Here is a 25,661-nt window from a genome sequence, read left to right on the forward strand (position 1 = left end):
GTCGTCCACAAGGGTTGAACCCATGAACCTCTCCATTGAGAAGTATGGATCTTACCACTCTACCAACCCTGCATTGATATTGGTAAAAGATTTTTTTTAAGGCTGAAAAATGGCCAAGCTTTTGCAATTCCAAGCTCAATCCTATCCCTATGTAGTGTAATCTAAGTTTATTCTCACACTAATCCAAATTTAGGGCCAAAGTTTGGCTATTGTCCCTGATCCTAAGCTTTATAAGGCCAAGCCATGCCCATCCCCACCTTGATTAGCCCTGATTAGGCTAAGTCGGGACGAGTTGACCTTGATCCTGCACCTGATTGGTAATGATTGGCATTGTCTCTATCCCTGATTTGCCATATCCTTTACTCTAGCCTTGATTGGCCCTATATTGGCGTCCATGTTCCTAATTTATTGAAACCAAGCATCAAACGTGAATTTGCTTCGAATAGAAATGCTCTCTTTCTAAGGTGTAGAATCAACATAATAAGTAACTTTAAAATGTAAACAGCAACACCCAACATAATGAAAACTCACTTGAGAGTTATAACACATAATTTATGATAACAAAATATAGTGTTTACTTTTGCATAAAACGCCTATCAAATAGAAATGACAAACCTAAAGAATCAGGAGAAAGAAAACCACCCGTTGAATATCCTTATAAATAAATCAAAAGACCAAAAACATAAAATAAAATAAAATCAAGGGATTTGATAGAGAATAGTAGAGAGACGAATTGAAACTAAATTTGGACAGATTTGAAAATATAAGTTGATTGTAGAGAATGTAATACAATAGCTATTTTTATAAATTTAGAAACATCATAAGGGATATGATAAAATGAAATATTTATCTTTAAAGTTAAACCATAGGTAAGTATGTTTTCATTCAAAACTATTCGATAAAAATATCCCTATTCAACAAAAAAAAAATTATTCAAACCTTGTTAACAAGTAAATCAACGGTAATTTAGTCTTCCTCAATGACATGTATTTTTTTATTTTTATAGTAAAAATAAAGAATAATTACTATTGCCCCCTTATACTTTGGTTTTATTACTAATCCAACCTCATTCTTTATGAAATTATTGTTGTCCCTCACTTCTAATTGTGTTAAGTGGTTGTTAACATTAAATATAAAATGTCTAATTTGCCCTTCATTAAAATTAAGAAGTCAAATGGCATTACCCTCATTTATAGAAACGATATTGAATGTCAATTATATCCTTAAAATCTTATATTTTAGAATTAGTTTTGATTTGGTGGAACTACATATTTATGGTTGTTGAAACTCTTACATTCCACTTAAATTTTTCATAATCACAATAATGGAAGTTTTACAAACAAATTGACATATAAGATGCTAATTGATAGGAAATTTTGTTAGCATATATTAGATGATTTTCAATTTTCAACTTTGAACTAAATTTGATATTTCTTAATATTTTAGTTTCTATTTTAAGTTTTATTTAATTACATCTTTCCTTTATTTGATGATATCTTTTAGAGAAGAAAAATCACATCTTTCCTTTATTCGGTAGTTCCTTTTAAAAAAAATAAAAGTTAATTTAAAGTTAATTTTTTTTCCATAGTTAATTAAGGGCAGTATTAAATTATTTCCCATGATTAATTAAGGATAGTATTATAATTTGACAAAAGAGTAAATAAGTAAAAAGATAATTGTAAGGTTATTTTTTAAATTTAAAAAATATATATATATATAGATGTCACATTATCAGTAAACTTACAAAGCTTAACGGTAGGGGGCATTACCAATTATAGACAAAGTTAAAAGTTGGACTAGTAATTTTAAAAAGTACAAGGGATAAAAGAGTAATAAAATCCAAGTAAAATTGGGCAATAGTAATTATCCCTCAAAAAATAATATTTTAATTACATTAAAGGAAAATGAAAGATAGTATTTTTCATAACTAAAAATGACTTAAGTTGAACCCTAAGGGGTCCAAATAAAAATTACCCTAAAAAATATTATAAAAAGTGAAATCATACTCTAACATTATCAAAATGAAAATGACTCAAGGTCAAATCAAGGTTTCTTTCAATGTTAATATGAAGATCAAGGTAAAAATCAAGGACAAGATCAAGGTCAAAATTAAGGACAAAATTAAAGTCAAGATTAAGGTCAAAATTAGGATCAGGATCAAGGCCGAAATCAAAGTCAGGATCAAGGCTAAGATTAGAGCCAAAATCATTGCCAAAATCAAGGCCAAGATCAAGACTATGATTAGGGTTAAAATCAAAGCCATAAAGGGGGTTAGGGTCATGGCTAAAATCAGGGCCAAGGTCAGGCAAAAAATCAAGGACTGGTCAAGATGGGTTTGGGCCACTAAGGCCACACTTGTAGCCCTAATTTTTTTTAATGATGATATACAAATACTATCCATGTATGTCCACACTAACACCTTCATTTTGGCAATCTATAACCCGCAACAGTTTACATTGATCCTACAAGGGGAGGCCTTGGCCTTACATGCCTCTTGCACTGTGTAGCTAAGGGGATCAATTACTTGTTGGTATGATCTAATGCACATAATGTGGTTCAATGAATTAATGGACAACAGACTGTCCCAATAAAGATGGAGAGTATTGACATGATATTATCTAACTTAAACATACATACATACAGTCATACAATATAAACATGGCACCTCATAGTCCCCTCTCATAAACTAAGAAGAGAGGAGAAGAATGCTTGTCCTACACCAATAAATGAAATGAATGTAAAAGCGAAAACAAGAAACCCTTAGGATCCAGAAAAATATACATATGCAAGTAATGGTTTTTTAATTTTGTTTGTATTTCATAGCTTTTACTTTTTTTTTTTTGGTCAACATCATAGCTTTTACTTATGGGTGAGTCTTTCATGCCCTTCTTGGATTTTCTATAAGTTTCTTCAATGTTCTTCACAAATAGAAACCAACTATCAACCTCAAGGGGTTAGCTCAGTACGTAGGGAAAAATCAATACCTCATGGTATGAAGTCAATAATTCATATACTTAAATTATTTGTAGAAGTTAACATGAAGATAAAGTCAAGGTGTGCATAAGTTAGTCCAAATGAACTTTAGATCCAACGGGAAAAAAAAGGATCAAAATGCCGGTAAGGTTTTTTTTTTTGTAAAAAGATGAGGCTAAACAACCCAAAGGAACAAAAAAAAAAAAAAAACCTTAACTTAAACAAGACCCTCAATCCACCATGAGAATTCCTTCCAACCCAGTTGGAGGATCTAGGAAGAATGCCAATGGGTCCAAGGAACAAAGTTGCACCCTAGACATCCAGTTAGCGGTTTTGTTTGCTTCTCTACCAATATGAACAAACCTCACCCTTCCATTAGCGCCTGAAAGGGTTTTTATTTCCTCAATGAGGTGAACAATACTCCCTTGTGCATGCCTACAAGGGTCGAGGAGAGCAACAGCTTCTTTAGAATCAGATTTGACTTGAATCTGATAAAATCCTAAACTCCAAGCCAACCTAAGTGTCACATCCCGCCCTAAATCCACCAAGGGATACCCTATCGGATTCCGGAATCCCCCACGTTTGGCCTATCCTTGCCATATATATCGCACATTCCTTTTTCCAATATTCTATATCGTACCTCGTTCTCTTTTTTTGCTAATCTTGCCCTCTTTTCTCTTTTCCTTCCCTCTCTCTTTCCTTCTGTTTCCTCCTCCCTCTTTTCTCTTCTTTTCTTTTTTCTTTTTCTTCTCTTCTCCTGTTTTTTTCCTTTTTTTTTTTGCTCTTTTCTTCTTCTTTTCTTCTTTTCTTTTTTCTCTCTTTTTCTCTGGTTCTTTGTCTCCCTCTTTTTTTTCCCCTCTCTCGATTCTTTCTTTTCTCTCCCTTGGTTCTTCTCTCCCTTTTTTTCCTTCCCTCCTTTATCTCTCTCTTCCTCTTCTCTCCTTCTCCGTCCTTTTTCCTTCCCTTCCGTTCCCGGTTCGCTCTCCCTTTGGTCTCCCTTGCTCTCCGTCCTCTCCGTTGTTCTCTTGCCCCTCCAGTCTCCTTTGCACCCTCCTTGCCCCTTTCGTTCCTTGTTTTGTCCCCTCCGGTTGGTTCCGCCTGCCCTCCCTCCTCCTCTTTGTCTCTGCCCTTCGTTCTTCGTTTCCTGCCTCTCTCGTCCTATGTTGTCTCCTGTCCGCTCTGCTCTTCGTGCTCCCTCTTTCCCTCCGTTCGCTCCTGCCTCCCTCCCTCTCCTGCTCCTGCTTTTTCCATCCATTACTATCCTCTTATCTTTGCTGTCTACTCTCTTCATGTATATAATCGTGTCTGTCCGTTTCTGTCTTTCTTCTCTTCTTTTCTATCCTTGTTGTGTCTCTTTCCCCTGTTCTCTCTTTTATTGGCTCCTCCTTCCTTGGTTGGTTGTGTGTTGTCCTAGTCCTTTGCCCTCCTCTTTTAGGTCTTGGATTCTTGTCCTTCTTCCCTTTGGTCGTGTTTTGGTCTGTATCCCTTCCCTTTCTTCCTTTTTTGTTTTGTCTGTCTTCTTCTCTCTCTTGGGGGTGTTTCTTACACTACCTCGTTTATCCATCCTGTCCAATGCCCCTTGGGTCCTTTTCTGCATCCTGCTTCTGGTTTGTTTGGGCTGTTGTTGGGGTGTTGGCTGTTACATCTTTGCGCCGTTAGACTATCTCTTCCATCTCGTTTGTATGTCGTTGTTGCGATCTGGTTGTTTGTTCGTGTGGCTGCTCGTTAATGGGAAGAGCGTTCATGGCAAGGTGTTTGCAAGGTTGCGCACCTTGGCCATGGTCTCATCAGTAAAAGAAGAAGGAAGTGAATAGAATAGAGAGCAAGAGAGAGAATCATACCTTAGAAGATGGTAGTTTGAGAAGAGAGACAAGGATTCTTGTAGAAGGTCATCACCCAAGCTAAGGAGGAGCCTAAGAGGAGCCTTCCCACGTTCTCAGGTGTTGAAATGAGTGAAATATCGTTCTAGGTTCGAGGTTTCACTTAAATAGAAGAAGGAATATCCAAAAGCATCTTTTCTCGATTCGGCAACTTTGGTCGATGGTTTTGGTTGATGGTATCGACCAAAATGATCGACCAAAACAGGTAGCATTTCAGCAGAAAATCCAGAAATAGTTCAGCAACTTAGAATAGGGATTCGGAGGGCTATACAAGGTCAAATTGAGTGAGGTTTTCTCCTACAAGTCAATCAAGAAGTCTAGTTTCCAGAAATACCTTTGGATCAAGCATGGGAGGTCATTAGGTCTACCAACTAAGCTCACCTTCCTTGATGCGCAAGCAAGATTTGCCAGACACAGTTCAGCAACTTCGGACAGGGATTTGGAGGGCTATATGGGGTCAAATGGAGTGGAGTTTTCTCCTACAAGTCCATCAAGAAGTCTAGTTTCAGGAAATATATTCGGATTGAGCACAGGAGTTCATTTTGTATTCCAACTAATTCACCCCTCTTCGGTGCGCAGATTCAAAACTAACACTGACAATGCCCTCAAGTGAGGGGCATCATCGTCAATGTCCAAGGGCTTGGGTTCCGACACCAAAACATCAACCAAAAGGGTCCACAAGTCTCACTTCCCCCACTTCGGGTTTTCGGACCTACAAACATAATAGGTCCCGGGCCGGGCCAAGGTAGGATAAGGCCAAACATTACAAATCTACCCTAAGGGAAAGGTCTGACATGGCTTCCTAAGGTTTTCAAAGATAATAATATTGAAATTAAAGTCTAACTTTTAAGGTCTAATATCAAACAAGTCTTTCTTTATCCCAAAATAAAAAGGGTGTCCGGACTAGGTTTGGGCTGGATGTTACACTAAGGCCTTCGATGATCGCTATTAATTCTGCTTAAAGGACTAAGCACAGAGGAAACTTCCTTGCAAAACCTCCCTTGAACAAATATCACAACACATACTTAAGAACCCTAAGGGAATATTGAGTTGGTAAAAAACCAATACTTCCAAGTAGAATGTCAAAGTTCCAATTCCCTTGGAGCCAAGAGGGAAAGCCTGTTTTATATTGTGTAACATTGTTACCAATATACAAAATTGCCTATTATTAGAAGAAGGGGGGAAAAAAAGAAAAAAAGAGGTATAGTTATACCACCAACATTTGAATGTTTCAATGTCCAATTACTTTTTTAATTGTATAACCCAAACCATCCTCTCCCACCATTAAGCCACCACAACCCCCCCCCCACACCCACAACCAAAACTTAATAAATAACTTATGAATCTGTCCCAGCCATGTCTTAATCTCATAATTCTCACTGCCCTACTTTGTAGAACTTTTCACAATTGTAGGAAACCAACTATATCATTAGTTGGAGTTTTATGCCAATTGGATCAAAGAAAAATTCCAATGGAAGTGGATTAAATTTGAATTTTCAATATCCAATCACTATCCTAGGTAGATCATATATTAGTATTTGGACTACAATGTTAAATGAAATGAAGGTAAAGGGAATGGCCCTACTACAACACAAATGGTGAATATCAAATGGAATAGATAGCTAGCTCTCCAAGATACAGCCAACGACAATAAATATGTGAAAGTTGTTGCGCCAACATGTAGTAGTTTGATTGCTTCCCAACAATTTTTTACATTGAAGTTGGTAAAGACCCCCACCTCTTGTTTAAGTCAACATTTGTCCCCGAGACTCCAGTACATTGAGTTCCATCAACAATGAGCTATGTTGGATCACACAAGAAACCCCCTCATATGTAAAGCTATACTTAAAGATGCAGTTGAGGTCAGTGTAAGATGTTCTAAACAAATTTCAATTCCAATTTTTTTTTTTGGAATTCTATTTACCGTTGCCATGGCTTTAAATCTCAGCCATATACGATTGTTTTTTGATTGTTAGGAGACTAGCCTCCAATGGGGAAGTTTAGTCCTTAGATTGGACTAATAAGAGTTTGGTGTAGGATATTTTATCCTTGACATATAGTTTTTAGTTGGTTTAGTCTATCAATGTCATTGGTTTTTGAATGCTAAGGCATATTATTTGACTCTAGGGTCAAAACTCTATAAACTTACTCATGTCTAATGGCTGTCCCTACCACTTTTTTTTGTAAGTTTCAAATTCTCAGGTTCTAGTATAATATAAATTCCCTTTTAACAAAAAAAAAACAAAAAAAATTAAAAAAAATGGCAACTTTTATATTTGTATCAAGGGTGAGGGACTATTCATACAATGCTACCAAATTTCTTATTTGGGAGAGTATAGACTTTACAGATGACTAGACTGTGAAAAGAATTCTTGATCTTTTTGATCAAGGGTTTAGTCTATTGATATGAATCAACCAATATGAACTCCGTAAATGACCAGCACTGTGAAAAGAATTATTGACTGCTTTGATCGTGGGTTTAGTTCTATTGATGTAAATCAACCAATATGATCAATCTAATGCCAATCCCTAAAACCCTACATTAGCCTTGCGTAGATGATGATATTAATTCCCCCTATTGATTTCCACATTCATAGTGTTAAGGATCCACTACCATCTTTCTTTGTGAAAGGGTTTTGGTATTATACATAATTTGACTTACAAAACCCATCCCTAACACAGTAAAATCAGAAGTATGAAACACCCCCCCCCCAAAAAAAAACAAAAGCTCTCTAGTTGTGTGGGCCTTTACCTAAGAAAAAAAGACCACGTGAAATTATCATTGGAAACGATTAGAAGGCAAAAATCCATTAGGATGTGATATTCATTTCACACTGCTTATGAATTGTGACTAGTCAGATATCTACCTCATACTATTATCGTACTGAATACCAAATGGTACTTTTTTTAGGAGTATATCAAATTGTATTGATACTATATCTATCTAATATAAAAGAGTGTAAATACTTAGATGGGGTATCGGTATGATATGATTTGTTTCTATCATTTTGTCCACATCGATACTATATTTTCATCCAAAAAGAAGAAGAAAAAAAATTCAATATCAATACTATATCATAAATTAAATGCATAATTTTGGATGCACTTTTTTTTAGTACTATGCTAATTCATTGCATACTTATGGACACACTATGGTATAGAAGTGGGGGTGTAAATGGATCAATTGGGATTAGATAAAGGCAATACCATATCTACATTCTATTATATTGGGATGGATTCAAGTAATCTATTGGTTTTCAAAAGGATTCAAATGATATTCGAATAGCTTTATTTATTAAAATTTTTGTTTTTAATATATATATTCTTCTAGTTGGGTATAAATATATATTGGATACTAGTTTCGACTACCTATTGACATGTTTTCCATCTTTTATGATGGTTATGCTTGAATTATTTAGCAACTTTTTTTTTTTTTACTCTTTCTAGCATTTGATGTTCTTACCTTTTTTCATTGTTAATTTTCCTTTCCATTTATTTTAATAGAAAATATTCACATATCGTAAGTTAAAAATTTATAAAAATAATAAAACAAATCCAACAAAGTAACATATTCACTAATTGGATCGATCGGATAATTATTTGTTGGAAAAAGGATATTAACATATCTACATCCTAAAAGTAATACAATGGATTCAAATACCCTAAATGGATACGAATGCAAATTCAAAAGTGGATTTTCGGTTATCTATTTACAACTCTAAGTAAAAGCGGCATCATTCCACTTTTGATAAATGATGAGTAGTACGAGTTGACATCTTAGGGTCTAGAGGGCAGAGGTTTGTGATCCATATTAAAATTTTGAAGCCCACCCAATGTCTCAACAATGAGCCACAATGTCTGATTTGGGTCCAAAATAAAACCAAGGCCCAATTTACTTGATTTATGGTTCATTTGAATCAATTTTATAGGAAAATTATGTGATTAGCTATTTTCAGGTTTCATATTACAAAATTAGTCACCCAATGTGTCAATTAACAAAGTTGGCTAAAATAAACTTTGAGTTTACAAAACTAACCAAGATAATGACTTTTTTTCTCCTTTGGAAATTTTTGTCCTTAAAACTAACCATATTCACAATAGGCAACCATCACTCCCAATAACCATCATCTTTTGTCTTGACTGACCACTCCTACCCAAAAAAGGGCATTTTCAGGTTTTCAAGTTTAGAAACCCTATTTTATTGATCTCTAGCATCATAAATGAATTGTTTATGTTCTTTGGAGGCAGAGAGCTTGGGAGAGGAGAAAATGTTGGAGTTTGGTGCAATCTTTGCATGTTTAGCGATGCCAAAGCATGAATCACAAGAGTAATCAAGTGTTGAGGCAAAAAACCCCTTTTTACAACTATTCCTTCATGGTATCTAAGATGGTTGAATGCAATAATAGTGGTGGTTGTGGTAGTTGGTATGAATTGATTAGTTGTTTACGTTCCCAGTGTGTTTCTCAATCTCTTTAAATGATAGACCATTCTATCCCTTTCCATTTGAGACCGATTCATTATCTCAAAGATGCTCGTGGGCGACACTCTAAGAACCAAATTGGGGCTTTTTGACTTGAGACTTGTTTAGGTGCTTGGAAGGTATTTTTGGGACATTACTACTATTCTATTGAAGCCCCAAAAGTCCTCAAAAGTTTAGATCATGAAATGAGCTTGAGATTAGGCTTTTTGGTTCATAACCATGGGGGAGGTTGCCCAGGGGCAGCCTATTGGCCTTGGTGAGCTTTGACTTGCCACCCCTATACAAGTGTGTGAGTTGGGTCGGATTTATACGTAGTTTGGTCTCCAACTTAAACCTAATTTAATCCATATATTTTCTAAAGTTCTTGTAGCTTGTTAGCATCCTTGATTTGTGAGTTTTTTGGACTCTTGGAGATCATTTTTGTTATCAACAAGTGAAGAATACATTGTCATGTATTTGTGTGTTTGATTCAAATTAAAGTTCTTGTTATTACAAATGTTGTGTATATATATATATATATATATATATACACTAGAAAAAAACTATGTGCAGATGCACGTGTTGTAGTGCTGTTTTGATTGAGGTTGTGATTATTATGTTGGCAGTCGAATGTAAAATTTGTTATCTTTGTGTTTAACAAGTATCTTCCAGTTTAAACATTACAAAATATGATCCATTTTAAAATGTTTCAAATGGTGTTGAACAAGTAACGTGTAAACCATGTGATACCACGATCATTGAATATCGGAACGAAATGGCTTTGTAATTCTCATAGAGTAATTTCCAGTGCACATTGAAATTCTTAGGATTTATATGAGTAATTGTAAATGAAGATCCGAATATTTGATTGGATTTTATTCATTGTATTCTTTTAATTTCTTAGTCTCTTTCGTGTTCATTTTTTTCCCCCTGTTGTACAAGAAGAAGGAAATAAACCCGAGAAGTGCCAACCAACGTCAGCCTATCGTTGATGTCTTTGTTCCGTATCAGTAATCTTGCGCAAAAGGGACATGGAATAGTAGAGGGAGCTGGTGGTGATTCATGAGATGGGGCATTGAAAATGATTAGTGGAATAGGGATAAGATGCCTGAGTTCAACAACTTCACTAATTGAAGAGGGCGAAAAAGGTGGGTGAGGCGACAACATGAGCTAGATCTGATCCAGCCTATTAAGTGAATAGGTTAGATTTGGATACAATCGTTAGGCTTGTAATACCATGTTCTCTGTTTTGAATTCTCAACCCAGTTCCACCATACCATACCCATATCTATGAACCTCGAGCATACCTATGATTTTTGGAAATTCGTATTGATAATTTCAATGTATCTTATATTAATAAATGTCACGATAGTCATACTGTTAGAATAATAATAGTAGGAAAACGAATTTAGATAAGAAAAATTGACATAGAATACAGTAAATAACATGCCACTGAATAAAATAACGTACATTTAATGGAATTGAATTTCCTTACATCTTACAGGGATGGATTCAATTAATTGCTTATTCATTATATATGGAAAGTTTGTAATTCACTTTAGGTAGCTTTGGGTGGGCCAAAATTGTTCCTCTTCCATGATAACGGGTATGTAATCCTAAAGAAGCATATGAAGCTCTCTTTGCAACCAGGGGGACATACTCTTTAAAAAAACCTTTTACAAGATTTTTATAACTTCCATTTGTACTTTCTTTTTTCCATAGTGATTCTAGAGCGGCCTTCTCAGTTGGTGTAGGTAACACAGATCTAAGGGTCATATATTTTTGTATATCACTTAGTAAGCCACCTTCCCATACTATATGTTGCAAATTTTCATTAAATTTTATAATAAAATTTGCAAGACAAACTAAATCATCTGCTTTTTTTATCTGGAATCATCTTTAGGCAAAGCAAATTATCAATCATTCCATTGACCATTAGACGTCACTGTTGAGTCCTAATGGCCAAGGGCGGACCCAGGATGAAATATTGGGGGGGGCCGAAGAACGAAAGCCAGATAACCTTCCCGTTAGGGAAGTACTAATACTTTTTTGTCACACATATTATGTGGGCCCTTAAAGATTCATTTGAGGTCCCACCTCTAAATTATTTTATTATATTAAGAATAGACCCACATATTTTTGTGGGGCCCTACTTTGAAAAAAAGATAAATTATTGATAATGATATTTTTTCGACAAATATGGTAAGTTAAAGCAACATATGAAAAAATATATCCTGACTTCAACCCTAAAGTTAGATACAAGCCAATATTTTCTTTGGTAGGGATGTAACCAAATTTTTTTAGGTAAGAGATGCAAATCATTGGCTTGTTACCTACTAACTATGTATTTTGTTCACAATTCAATCAAATAATAAAAATTGCGAAGAATAAAGAAACATAAATATAAAATCTAAAAGAATAAAAAAGAAAAAGAAAAAGAAACGATAAATAATTGAGAAATAGAAAGAGTACCTAATTGTGGGTAGATTTTTTCCCCAAATTTTCTTAACCCACGCTATAGCAAAGAGATTGAAAGAGAAAGGAGATAATAAATAAGAACAAAGAGGAGAGGGAGAGAGGATATAGAGAGAATAAATAGGATTGAAGTTACTTTCTAATTATGAATGACATTTTGATTTTGAATACCTAATAAGATGTTTTTCAAAATTTCCTTTACCGGTTTATAGAAACAAAGAGAATAAATGGAAGAAAAGATAGAGAGATAGTGGGGAGAATAATGGGATGGAGGATTGTTTTAATTAGGAATGACATGTGTGCCCATTATTTTACCTTTAAAAATTGTTCTCAATATTGGGGGGGGGGGCAAATAGCGACATTTCATGTATAGGAAGAGAAAAAAAGTAGAAAAAACAAGGGAATTAAGGGAATTTATATAAAATCTTAAATCCGGGGCCATGGCCCCCTCGGCCCTTCTGGTCCGCCCCTGCTAATGGCCTTGGGTACCCTGATACACCTTGGCATGCTTCTCTGTAAAAGAGACCGAAAGATTAATGTGATTGTCCCTTTTGTATAATAATTAAGAATAAATTTGACAAAATAATACTAATTTAGTAGAAGTTGGGATATAACAATCATGTTTTAATCACAGCGTATGAAGAGATTATTCCCATATTCATCATTTCGATATAGCATTATTACAATCCACTTCTACAGTGTATATCATTATAGAACAGTATGCAATGATGGAGAAGTGTAACATATTAGTAATTGATCATTATATGTTTGAAGAAATGACGCATGAATGAGGCTATTAGGATTAATTTTGTAGTGACAGTTGTTGGAAGGCTATCATAGTAATGAAGGAGATAATGAATGCGATCTCATAAGAGATTCAGTTGTCTTTGATAAATGTTATATTATTTTATTATGGTTTACATGTTAGGGTGTGTGAATTACATTTATTAATTACTAAAGGTTTGCCTCCGCTACAGATGGAGTTGTTAGATGGTCAGACGGTATTTCTTTAAATTCTTTATGAATTCCTATTTTCATTTTTAAATTTTATCAGTTATCCTATAAATATCGAACCCAAATTAACTATTCATTTACCATTTGTTGATTCTGGATTTGTAAATCCTATTGGAAGCCTTTGGAATTTGAACCCCCTTAGAGTTCCACTCTGTGTTTTGTAAATTATAAGAATGCTAACATTTCTTTTGATGTTTAGGTGATGACATTGCAATTAAGAAAATGTGAAGTTGTAGAAAGAAGGTTTATTACTCATAGACACATCCAAAATGGTTTTGGAATGTTGGTTATTGATAATTAACTTATTCAATGGGCCAATTTGCGTTAGACACAATAGACCATAGATGAAGGAAGAATGTAGATTACAGATACCTTTTACATTTGAGACCAGTAGTTTAGGCATTCTAGAGATGGGTGTTCGCCGTTTTGCAAAGTACTTCTGCCAGTTATGCTATAATGATAGCTGTTGGAGTAGTTGGGTGAAGTTCCATTTTAGTGATAATTGTTATTTGTGCCGATCTCCATGTCTGCTAGTTGGTGGTCTCTGAGAAGTAACGGTTGTTGTCGTGGTTCCCTGCATCCAAATCGAAGATGTGTTGGTTAAGTTTTCTGCTTGTTAATATTGTTATGTAAAACTTGTTACATTTGGGTTTGGGGTTGTTGTTTGAATAAGAAACGTACTCAACTGGTAGTAAGACCTCTTTGTAAACCACGTTCTTCGTGCAGCATTTGTCCTCCTTTCTTCCAGTTGATTTATTTAGTAAGACCTTTGTTGTTGCCATGGAGATACCTCTTGATAGTGCAACATATAGTTGTCCATGTGAGAATATTGGTTGGGGTAGATAAATCCCTACGTATGGAATTGTCTGTCCTTGGGATTTGTTTATAGTCATTGCAAAACATAACCTTATAGGAAATTGTTCCCTTCGTAAATGGAATGGGTACCCTTCATTTTCAGTCGGGCATAATGGTATTCTTGGTAGGGGCACAAGAGTGCCTGTAAATTGGCCCATTGTAATCTCAGCTAGTATTAAATTAGGCCTGAAATCTCTGCAGATTAATCTTGTGCCGTTGCATTCCCCATGTGCTAGATCCAGATTGCGAAGCAGCATTATTGGGCAGTTTCTCTTGAGGACCAATTTATGTGGAGGAAGGCCATTAGGAGCTAGTGAGTTTAGGAACTCTTGTGGGTAATGTGTTTCTGCATCATCCGCCACTGTGTCAAAGCTGTAGTATATTACTGCATCACATGGGAATTGGTGAATAAGTTTCTCATTTATCCGATCAACCAATTCATTTTTGGTTGCCAAGATTGCTCGATTCTTAATGTATGTGACTGACTGTGCATCATGCTGCAGCGACGGGAACATTACTTTTATTAGCTCTTCTTCACCTGAAGCTTCTTCTGAATGTTGTACCAGCATCTCATTTGGTATTTTAATTAGGCCATCTGAATGACTTCCTTCTTCCCCATTTCCCACCCTCAATAGGAAGTTGTTGAAGTTTTGGTCTGTTCTTGCTCTCATGTTAGTTCGAAGTTGTATCTTCATCATCTTGTGCCACAAATACAACTTCACTAGGCTTGCATCCACTTGTTTTGCTTTGGTTGCTCGAGGTACTACTGGTAGTACTTGTCGAAAATCACCTCCGAATACAAATGTTTTCCCTCCAAAAGTGTCTTTGCTGCCTAAAATGTCTTGGAATGTCCGGTCTACTACTTCTATTGCTTGTCGCTTAGCCATTGGTGCTTCATCCCAAATAATTAGCTTTGCTTGACGAATCAACTCTGATGTGCTGCTTTGTCTAGAGAAGTTACAAATAGTTGTATCATTGATATTTATGGGTATTTTAAATCTTGAGTGTGCTGTTCTACCCCCTGGCATTATGGCAGCAGCTACTCCTGATGTCACAATTGCTAGAGCAATTTGTCCCTTTGATCTTATGGTTGCTAGAAGAGCTCTATATAAGTAAGTTTTCCCTGTGCCTCCTGGACCATCGATGAAGAATATGGCATTCTTGTTGTGTTCCACGTGTTGTAGAATTAATGTATAAGCTGCCTTCTTTTAGAGTTGAGTTTTTTGGGAGCTTCATAGTCTTCTGTTGGTATTTGTAGAGCATATTCATCTCTGATTTCCTTTGCTTTGTCTTGGGTAGGTTGTTCTTGGAACAATGGTAGGTTGTTCTTCGAACAATGGTAGGTCATAGTCTTTGATGTTTTTGCTCATGCTTTGTAGGTGGTTGCGTATATCTTTGTATGCTAGCATGATGTGGTTAGGCAAGACATTCTGAGTAGGCAAGACATTCTGATTCTTATAGTCCTCAGACATAGCTTCTATGTTTTCATCCCATAACCTCCTGACATTTGTTGGTTCACAGTACACAAGTATTAGTGCAAAAAGCTTTCGAATTACTATTGGCATCTGGAAATGTGTTGCTTCTTTAAGACATTCCAATATTGCATCATCACTTTTAAGAAGACCTCTTCTTTGGGCTGCCTCTTTAAAGCTACGATATGCTATGCCATTGACGCATAGGAGGTCTTCGAATGAGGTGGGGCCTTTGATGTGATTTAGGAGTGGCCTTAGATAGAATCGTTCGCCTTCTATAGGATTGGTTGAATTGACACGACCAATTGATTCTTGTAGCTTCCTTGGTGACCAACATTTGCTTTATTTGTTCCACACATAGTGCTTGGGTATGTCTTTGTAGAGAAGTTGCCTTGCTATTTCAGAGATTTTATTAAGGTTGAAGAACTCCGTAAGCATTGTTTTGGCGGTGTTATCTGATTGAATAACATTTTGTAGGTTATTGTTTCCCCAATAACATACCATTTGTTTATTTGGTAAATGTAATTGCAAATTCATAACATGAGGGTACATCTCATTTAGGTTGAACTCAAAGATTCGCCATATTGCTTCTTGTGCAGAGACCCATCTTCCATCTCTGAATTGGCTGATTTCATCCACTTGGTTGTCCCCGTTCTCATTTATCATTGAGAATTTTATCCTGTCATGACCCTTATACACATATTTGTAGAGATATTTCACTGCCTTTAGTCCAGAGCAAATTTCCATGTTGATGTGACAATCATATCTTGTAAGAAGGTATGGATTATAGGGGACTACCCACCTATTATCCAACACTTGCCTGCGTACCCTCTCTTGTGTCCCAGTATTTCTTCTCCTGTATATGGGGTATGAGTCTCATCCTTGGATTGTGTGCTCTGTGAATGGACGGGGATACCGGTTCCGGCATACTCCATTTCTTATACATGGATTCTTGCTGTTTAGAACTCCACATGGGCCGTGCATCATGTGTTTGATGACTTTATTGTATAACTTTGGGTACCTATCTTTTTTTGGTATCTCTGCCGACACAATTGTATCAAATTGATCGGCACTTGTGAGCTTGTAATCCTTCTGTAGGATAACTAATATATGTGCATGTGGTAGACCCCTTTTCTGGAACTCTATAACATGAACATGTGCTGCGACTTTCCCCAACACTGATTTCTTGAAGACTTGATCTTTGAAGTCTTGTAGCTTCGCTCTGAAAACCCTTGCTGTAAGATCTGGCCGGTCTTGTGGAAGTTGTCCTAGGTGCAATTCTTTTAATATCTCTTTCCATTCAGGGTTGCATGTCATAGTAATGAAGAGATCCGGCTTTCCAAACTGTTGTACTAAGGCCATCGCATCGAAATACCTTTTCCGCATATCTCTTGGGCCTCCAATAAAAGATGCTGGTAGGACAATTCTTTTGCCTACTTGTTCTCCTCTTGTCTCTCCAGCTAAAATGCTATCTACAATTCCTTGGTAAAGGTTAGCACGAATATTTGTTTGTCCTAAACGGTAGTAATCCAATCTTGTTGCTTCTATTTTTATGTACATGTCAATGACGAATTGATTCAGTAGACACCCCACATGTAAAAGAATTGAATGGTTAGCATCGTTGATCTGTAGCTTTTGGCAATAGTAAGCTCTTGGTGATACCATGTTTCTTTTATTCTCATTAAATCCTGCATTTCAAAATAAAAAGCTATTAGTCTGTATCTCTTAAGTTGGTGTCATTTTGGCACTCCTCCCTTTTAATTCATACCTTCATTGTCATCAATTTTGCTATTGAATAATGCTTCTTCTATACTGATCTCATTTTCTACTGCATAGGTTTGACAATTTTTCCTGATTTTTCTATGCCAACCAACTTCTCCATTTGGGAATAGCAATGGGTATTGTAAGGCGTCATAACAACCATAGTAATGTCGCACTTGATGTGTCTTCCCTGAGTGGCCATGGATAATGATGTCGCATTTCTGATGTGTGTTTGGGTTGTTCCCTTCTTCCCATATTGCTCCAACTTGGTCCATTGTTGGTGCATTGTATACTCTCTGGTCCATTTGTACGTCGCTTCTGATCATTATCTCATGGCTCTCCAATGACAGCACGTCCTTGAGGCTTCTAAAAAACTTGCTATAAGGGTTGGTATGAAGTATCCACATTAGCTTTTGTACCATTGGCTCCTTGAGATGAGATGATTCTATAATTTTCATTCTGTTGTCCAATTCATGATCGGTGTCATAAAAGTATAGCTGCAAGTAACATGGCTTGTTGTCACTGTGAATGGCAATTGGTGGAAGATCATGGTAGACTTGCCCTTGGGCTCTGAATGTGTAAACGCCTTGTTTTGCATTTGCCAGTTGCTTGTCAAGACGTACCCCAAAGGATGTGAATGAAAATATGCTATTGTATGCTCGTATGTATCTTCTGAATTGTGTAGCTTCTTCATTTTGGGATGTGAATAGCTGGTATAGCTCGTCTGGAACTGTTGTTGGTGGTAGAATCATAGTCCCATTTGAGCAGCAGAATGAAGGTGGCTCATGTTCTAATTTTTGGGATCCACAATATGTGCATTTTTCAACTCTTTGTAACACATGTAACTCTGAGCATTGAGGTTCCATATCTGCAGTGTAATATAGAGTTTGTTAATATGTTGGTTTCATTTATGTGTATTTTGTTCGGAATGTGTATAACACTTTTCATATAGTTGTCGGTCTTACTATCTTCTAGTATAGGTTGTTCTGTGGTTTCCCCTGGGTTTGTTTGCACTCTAATGGTTTTCGTCATCTGGGCTTTGAGCAACCATTTTTCCTTGCGCTTCACAGTTCCTAAGTGTTGACCTATTTTTAATAACTGAGTTAAATACTTATTTGTTTTCCACATTAAAAAGTTGTTATTCAAATATACAATTGTATGATTTGTTCAACCTTCATTTGTCTGTGGTGGATCGATGATTTGCAGACCTTGCCCTCTATGTTGTAATATGTGCCTCCTTCGCCTTCTGTTCTCGTTTACCCTTTTTTTTTGTGTTGTTGTCAGCGGATTCCTGGTGGGCATTTTTGGTTTGGTTTATTGTTCTACTCCTGTGTGAAGAATGAGTGCTTTATTCATGCGTGCAGAATGAGTAAGTAGCATTTAGGTATACAGGTAGTAATCCAAAATGAGTATTTGATTCACATATGCAGAAAGAGAAAGTTCATTTATTTATACAGGTAGTGCAGAGTGTGTGGTTTATTGATGTGTACAGCAAGAGTAGTAGTCTTTATTTCTATCTGTATTGTTATTATAAAGTGTGAGTTGTTGGTTGTTACCTGTAGTGTGTTGTTGGCTTCCATTTTTTGTTAATGTATTACTAAGCCAGTCTCTGAAATTCCAATGCCTTTTGTTTGTTTTTGACTTCTGTTGATGTTTTGGCCGCTCGGATTGTGAGATGTTGTACCTGTAATGAATTTATCAAAATTGGATTTTATTGAATTCATGGATGAACAGATTATAGATGTAATTGAATTGTGAGATGTAAATTTTTTGTTAATACCTTTGAGATGTTGGTTTGCTGCTTTTTTGTTTTCTGCTTCTGTTTCTTTTTCTTTTTCTTTTCTTCCAATTTTTGTCTTTGCGGGTGTGGGTGCATCAGTGACATTCCATGTTGTTATTCTCAATTTGATAGGCTTGGGTCTGGTCTTCATTTGTAGAGGCGCCGTTCTGGAGGGTCGTTTCTATACATTTGTTTATGGTGGTCTCGATCGGATGACCGGTTGTTCATAGGTTCGGTGTCGGGTTTTCTCAGTTTTTTAATATTCTAAGTTTTAGTTATTGATAGTGTTTTTCCAAGGTATGTTGTTTTAATCGAAGTGAGTGTTGCAGTTCGTAATGGCGGATTTCACATTTTGGGCGTCAATGTTGCAGTTTATGTTTAATGGCGGTTTATAGGGAGTTGGAAGTGACGATTGGTAGTTTTGTATTGTTTTTTTATTTGTTTCCCGATTCTTTATTGTTTGAAGATGTTTCATTTTATTCTTTATTGGTTTTTCGTGTATTTTTTTATAATTTTGTAGGGTTGCAAGGTTCCCTTTCTAGTTTATTTTCCTTTGTCTTATTCTACTTATGTTGTATCGTGTGTTTTTTAAATGGCTATGAGAGTGATAGTGTGAGATTTATTGAGTTGCGTGTTTGTTATTTATTTTGTTTGTTAGGTTTTCTTAAAGCGGGTATGAGTTGTTTCCTTCTCTACTCTGTCGGCTTTGTTGATTTAGGGCGTTTTGTATGTTTGTTTCCGGTGGTAGGCTCTTATTCTTTGAATTAGTATGGCTATTCATTGATTCAGGGTGTAGTCACACACAGGATCTTGGTAACTGGTGGCAGTGCCGGCGCTAGGTTTTTTGTTTTATTTTTGGTTTTCGAATCCGCAATGGTAAGCACCCGTGATTTTAATCCAGCTGAGGAGGGAAAGACATGAATTTAGCATTTGTGGCAAGCGTTGTAGGTTGGTTGCTATGAGCCCGTGTTGTGGCACGCTCAGTTGCTTCGATAGTGTTGTGTTGTAATCTCGGCCTGATTCTCTCCTTCAACGTTTGCAATTTAAACAAGATAAGCCCAAGGTAAGGTTAATTCGTGTTTCACTAATACATTGAATATGTTGTGTGTTTGTTAGTCTTTATGGGGTTTTTAACAGCTCACTTCTATTGTGAGCTTGTTAGTTTTTTTTCTACCCAGTCTTCTTTGTTGAATTTGTGTTTTTTGCGTCTTTCTTACCAGCGGCAGGCTCTTAGTGTTCGAATGAGTCATGCTATCCGGTGGTTCAAGGCGTAGGTGTAGTGCAATGGAACCTCTTGAATAAATTGGGGTGGGTTGTCAGCTGTGTTTCTGTAGTTATGAAAAACTAAATGCCTTTTGTACTGGTCAAATTGCCATAGTGCCACTGCGTAGGCAGTACAATGCGTGGAAAGGGTAAAAAGCATGAAGGCCAACAAGGCGACCGAGGCCTCCAGATGCCTAGGCTGTCAACTTGGAATCTGTTTTCTTTAAAAGGAATTTACAGATGCCTTTTCCTACCATATCATCTATATGTGCAGAAAGTATACTACTATACTTGATGTGAGATTCTCAGAATCATGTTGTTAGGAAACTAAAAGGAGGAATTAAGAATCAAATGAAACCTGAGATGAACTGCTGCTTTATTCTTCACTTGTTCATTGTACTCCCTTTACTGCTCACTGCAACACCAACTCCAACCTACCATGATAGGTGAGCAATGACATTCCAGCATGCGGCCATTTTCTCTGAACATTGATAGGAGGAATAACAATTGAGGCCCTGTGCGCCCACCTAGCTATCCCCTCGTCACAATGGAGTCACTTCGACAGCTATGGTTTTAGTTATAGGCTAAAATTTTCCACCTTTCCCCTAGAATCTAGCTAGCCTGAGCATAAATATTGAAGACTGTTTGTTTGTGGACAAGTAGCATGTATCTATATTTCATGCCTGAAGGTGATTTCAACAATAATAATGCATCCTCTCATTGTGCTGTTCTGCCCTGGAAATTATTCTTTCAATGTTAACAAGTTTTGCCTAAATTTGATGGTTGTTCTCGCATGAAATAGATACTAATTTCCCCATGACCTAGGGAGGTCAGATTATTAGATCAACACATCTAAGATATAGTTTCTTTGAATGAATCTTAAAATTGTGTTTGTGCATCGATTGTAGTGCTTTTTGTGATGTAGTTTCAAACCTATAACAGATTACTTGACATTCTTCTCCATGGTTCCAAAGGAAGCTTCTGCTATAGTTCAACTTGTTAAATTTGATGGTCCAATTGGTGCCTCCGTATTTCTACTGTCCTCCAGTTTGAAAACTCATTTATTTGGATCAGGGAACTATTAGAGGTATGCTTTAAATTACTACTTGAAGTGAGATCAATTTTAATAGCTGACTATTGGAGTTGGAATCAGTTTCTACACCTGGGTTACTCGTTTTTATGAATTCTACATTTCTTTGTTGCAAGTGGAGAAGATAAGTCATTCAGATATATTTTATCTTCCATTGTATTGTTGCCAATAGTGAAGATAAGAGCTGATTTTTCTATGCATGCCCTTTTTTCTTTTTTTTTTTTCTCGTTATTTGACTGGTATAAATTTGAGGTTTGATGATGAAGTAGATATTATTCCCACTTGGAGGATTGTGTTAGTTGCTGAATATTAAAGCATGAGCATATATCTTCCCTAGAGGTAGCGTTGGAGATTTATCCCCATACAATCAGTTATGCTGGTCTCTTCTTTTGGAATTGCTCTTCTATCTTAAATTTATTAAACGTGCAAATGCACGTGAGACCATACATGGGGAAGAGAAAATAAAAAATCGAAAAAGAGAAAGGAGAAAGGAAAACCAAAAATTTAAAAATTTCTATAATTAAGAAAGAAAAGCTATGGTGTTTGACATAATTTTTTCATATAAGTCATGTATAATGAATCCCTACTAAAAAAAATTGGCAAAGAAATGAGGAAGAAAACTAAGATGAACGGATTAAAATCAACATATTCAACTCAAGAGGTGAAAATAAGTGGAAGTTTGCCCAATTTGAAATATCACGGATAAGAAAAGGTAATAATTCCCCTTTTCAGGGAAATTAGAGGTAAAACTTTTGATAGAGTAAGAGTAAATAGAAAATAAGATACCTCAAGAAGATAAGATGTTTGTTATTGAAGATCAAGTACCTCAATTATAAACTTAAATAGAAAACTAATTTATTTCATTAATATCAAACTTGAAGAAGGGTATACCTAATAGTAAAAGTTTCTCTGTTATTTTTAGGAAGGATGTCATCTATTACCATCCATGTTATCTTGTTTATGAAGCTTAGGAATACAATCAAACCAAACCCCCTCTCCAAGAAAGCTTAAGACTTTTATGAGTCTTTTCTTTGTACAAATGTTTCACAAGTCTCCATCTTAAATTAATTAAACGAATGAGCATTACAATCTACATGGTAGTTCATTAGAGTTTTTATATTGATAAGTGATCCCACTTCTAAAAGAACACTTCTATATCACACTTACTACAGGAAATTGATTTACTTGGCAATGAACATATATAACTACACCTTAAGCCCCATGTTAGTTTATGTTCCCTTCCCATCTTCCAACCCGTCAAAAGATTCATTCTTTTTTTCCAAGCCAACTTAACACCCATTGCTGCTTCATTTCTTAACAAACATGTGTGTAAATTCATATCATAAAGAAACTGAAGCCTCTGTTTAGAGTTAGTATTTATCTCTTTGGTTCATCACAATTCTCATTCACTAACATAAATCCTTAATATCCTTCTCTCCCTTTCAATATATATCTTCTTTTTATTTATTTATTTATTATTTTTTTCGTACTTCATTTTTCATCATTTATTCTGCCAAATCCAAGCCTAACCCCAAATACTTGAATCGGTGAGTTGTTGTTATAGTTTAATTTCAATGATCAGAGCCTTTTCTTTTGATATCCAAATTTCAACCATAGGTGAAAGGAATCTAATATTTAATTTCCACCTGATCATGGCTAAGCCTATGGGAATTCAAACGATTTCAATAGTCAAAGCCAAAGTAAGAAACTCAAAATATATTTAAAATAGATTCCCAAAATTTGTAATTATCATTGAATGATAGCAACCACCAAAATGGAATCAATCAATTGAGTTGTCTGGCTGAAAGGGCCATGCATCTTTCTCCTTGCGTGGCAATTTCCAAGAGCCAATGGCCGCTCGCCAACTTGGACTGGTAAGCTGTTCAGCAAGTGTAGAAGCTCTAGAAAGAAGTAAATAAATGAATGAAAAGAAAGCAAAGATATGTCATATGTATAATACTTACAAGTGTGATAATCTCTAATACACTACAAGGAGCAAACAGGGAATATTTTCAGATTTATTTTACTTTCTCCTGCTTTCTCCTATATCTATCCTTGAGGTTCCATCCTCGCAAATCTGAGCACTAACTGAGCTCCTAAACAGCCAACTGTACAGTTAAATCATGTTCAGCCATGCAACTCTATTAAAGCCATGTTGCTGTCAACCCTAAAGCCATACATATATTCCCACCAAATTTGGATTCTTCATCCTACAACTTTATCTTTTAGTTCCTTTGACCCTCCAATATGGGTCTTCCCTCACTTCAAGGAAACAGCCCTGAAAGTATCACCTGTATCGACATTGTCTCTAGATCTTCCAACTCATTTAGAAGTCAGAACCAGACATACTACAAGGAGCAAACATATAATATTTTCAGATTTATTTTACTTTCTGTTGCTTTCTTCTATCTATCCTTCTTGAAGTTCCATCCTCATAAACCCTCTCTTGAACTCCTACTTTAAGGAAGAACATCAATTTGCTTAAATTAAGAAGCTGGCCTTTTTTACATTTCTAGCCCTTTTACGTTGCTCTCTTCCATCACCACATTCATTTTTATCCATTTAATAAGAAGCTGGCGTTTTTTAAATTAAGCAACACTGAAGTTGCTTCTAGATTATAATTTTCTAACCATTTATTAATGTGGTGTATGACACTGGAAGGTGTGTTGCATAAATTGTATGCTTTTAATATATGTGAATCTTGGGCCTAAGTTTATTAAAAAGGGTGTTGGACTTGTACATTAAAAGTTGGATACAAAGTTGTCACTGCTAGGGAGGGGGGTATCAGTGCTAAATCTTTCTTTTCTTCGCTGCTCACTTTGTGTTTGCAGTAGAGGGTGATGCTTTGTTGTTGACTTCTATAACATGGTCCGCCACTATTTTCTTCGATATCCTGCTTTGTTCATTAACTCGGCTCATCTTGAAGAAGAATCGATATGCTTTGGTCATGCAGCTCTGCAACTTTTCTTCATGTTGTTGGGAGTCCAATTTTAGGAGGAGGGCTATAAGTTTTTTTTTCTTCTTCCTTTTTTATAAAAAAAAAAAACTTATTTATTGAAGAGGATTACGGGAAGTGGGTGTCGAGTTATTGTGTTTTAGAGTTTACCTCTTTGATGGAGTTGCAGTACTCGTTTGCTGTGCAACCTGTTAAGTCTTCAACACCATCGAAGAGTGTTATAGTTATTGTGTTGGTTTTGTCTGTCACCCTGATTCCCAGCATGTACCTGCAATTATGGGAGATTGGGTTAGTGTTGTGTATAACATGAGTGAGTCAAATAGCAAGAAATGGGCTAGAGATTAGGTCGTTGCTGTACTTTTTAATGTACTTAGCCTCTGTGTTGTTGCACTTGTCACATGATGCCTGCTGCGCTATTAGTTGCACCTTTTTGTTGCATGTTTTGTAGGCGTTATAGCATGGGTGTGCATTCTCTAGATTTTCAATCACTCCTTCCACATACAGATTTTGTGCCTGGATTTGATGTGGTTTTTGTAAGCTTTATTCCATTTTAATAATGGGGGATGTGGAAAATAAAATAAAATAAATTTGGGGGGGGGGGGTTAATTTTGTTGTGAGTTGCTTACCTCGAATGAGGATGAGGGGCTGGAAGTTAGATCTCTTATGCTGACATGCTTTGCGTTTTTGTACTTCATGTGTTGCGCTACAGTTTGAGATGTCCCCTGTATTCCCGCTGAAGTTTGAGTCCTGCATGGTGTTGGTAGGGGAGATTTTGTATCATTATTATGTTTTGTGTAGTTGTTGGTTCTCAGGTCTGACCTTACCATTGCTTCAACTATTGGGTTTGTTGGATGGGTGGGTCTATTTGGATTGTTGAACCAGTTGTTGTCATAATTGATGCCCCATGTGTTATAACAACATAAAATTTGTCATTGGTATGCTAGTGTAATGGTATGCCACAGTTCGTTGGGTGTGTCAAGAGTAGGTGGAAGGTAGTTGATTATGTACTTACCTTGGTATGATGATGGGATCACTGAAGTGACTGCAACAACTGGCTTGTTTGGCAGTATGTTCCTTTGTTGTCCTTCGTTGGTGGCATAATCACCCCATAGTGTTAAGAGTGTTGGGTCACAGCTGCAGAAGAAACAATTTGATGCAGTGACTGGATAGTTTGTAGAACTCATAATGTAACAATAATGTAGGTTGCTACTTGCATTAGGTCTCTATAGTACTTGCCTAGGGGCTTGCCAGTTGTATCTCTCTTTTGTATTTGTTTGCTGCACCTATGGATGATTTTAGTGGGATTGCTTGGCCAACTTGTACGAGTACGCTGATCACATCTGGAGAACAAGGCAGTAGCTGATGGTGAGTTGGTGGTTAAGGTTTTTTGACTTCATGATGCAGTATAGAAGGTAGTTGTTGTCACTTCTTACCATATGCCCTGTCTTGGCCGATAGTTTGGGTGATGTCTTTGAGGTCAACAAAGTTGTAGTTCATGCTGTATGTGGTGTGGTTTGCATGTTCTTCTTCAATTGTGGTGTGGTTGTTCAGGGATAGCTCATACCTTTCATGGATGTTCCTGTACTTTGTGTTCACACCCTTGACCATACCATTTGCTATGGTATATGTTGTTCCTTCTACCAAGCTGTTTTCGAATTTGTCAATAGTCTCGTTGAATAGCAT

General features: G+C 36.2%; 1 protein-coding gene across 1 annotated transcript; it reads right to left on the reverse strand.

Annotated features, from left to right (window-relative positions):
* Positions 1-16,004: 16,004 nt before the first annotated feature.
* On the reverse strand, positions 16,005-25,661 carry LOC149004767 (uncharacterized). Its single transcript, XM_089135715.1, has 4 exons — positions 25,412-25,661; positions 24,991-25,140; positions 16,897-17,757; positions 16,005-16,816 (listed from the first exon to the last, which is right to left on the reverse strand). The coding sequence occupies exons 1-4, from the start codon at positions 25,659-25,661 to the stop codon at positions 16,005-16,007; spliced, it is 2,073 nt and encodes a 690-aa protein (XP_088991841.1).

The sequence above is a fragment of the Hakea prostrata genome, chromosome 9 (genome assembly GCF_041222555.1).
Source record: "Hakea prostrata isolate BN-2017 chromosome 9, UWA_Hpros_2, whole genome shotgun sequence".
In the NCBI taxonomy this organism is placed as follows: domain Eukaryota; kingdom Viridiplantae; phylum Streptophyta; class Magnoliopsida; order Proteales; family Proteaceae; genus Hakea; species Hakea prostrata.

What these genes read in the sequence shown, in the direction of transcription:
- LOC149004767 (XM_089135715.1), bottom strand. Translation starts at nt 25,661, where the DNA reads ATGCTATTCAACGAGACTATTGACAAATTCGAAAACAGCTTGGTAGAA. An exon ending in CGGCCAAGACAGGGCATATG is followed by an intron (nt 25,141 to 25,411) that starts GTAAGAAGTGAC and finishes CAAACTATCCAG; the next exon opens with TCACTGCATCAAATTGTTTC. An exon ending in CAAAATTGATGACAATGAAG is followed by an intron (nt 16,817 to 16,896) that starts GTATGAATTAAA and finishes TTTGAAATGCAG; the next exon opens with GATTTAATGAGAATAAAAGA.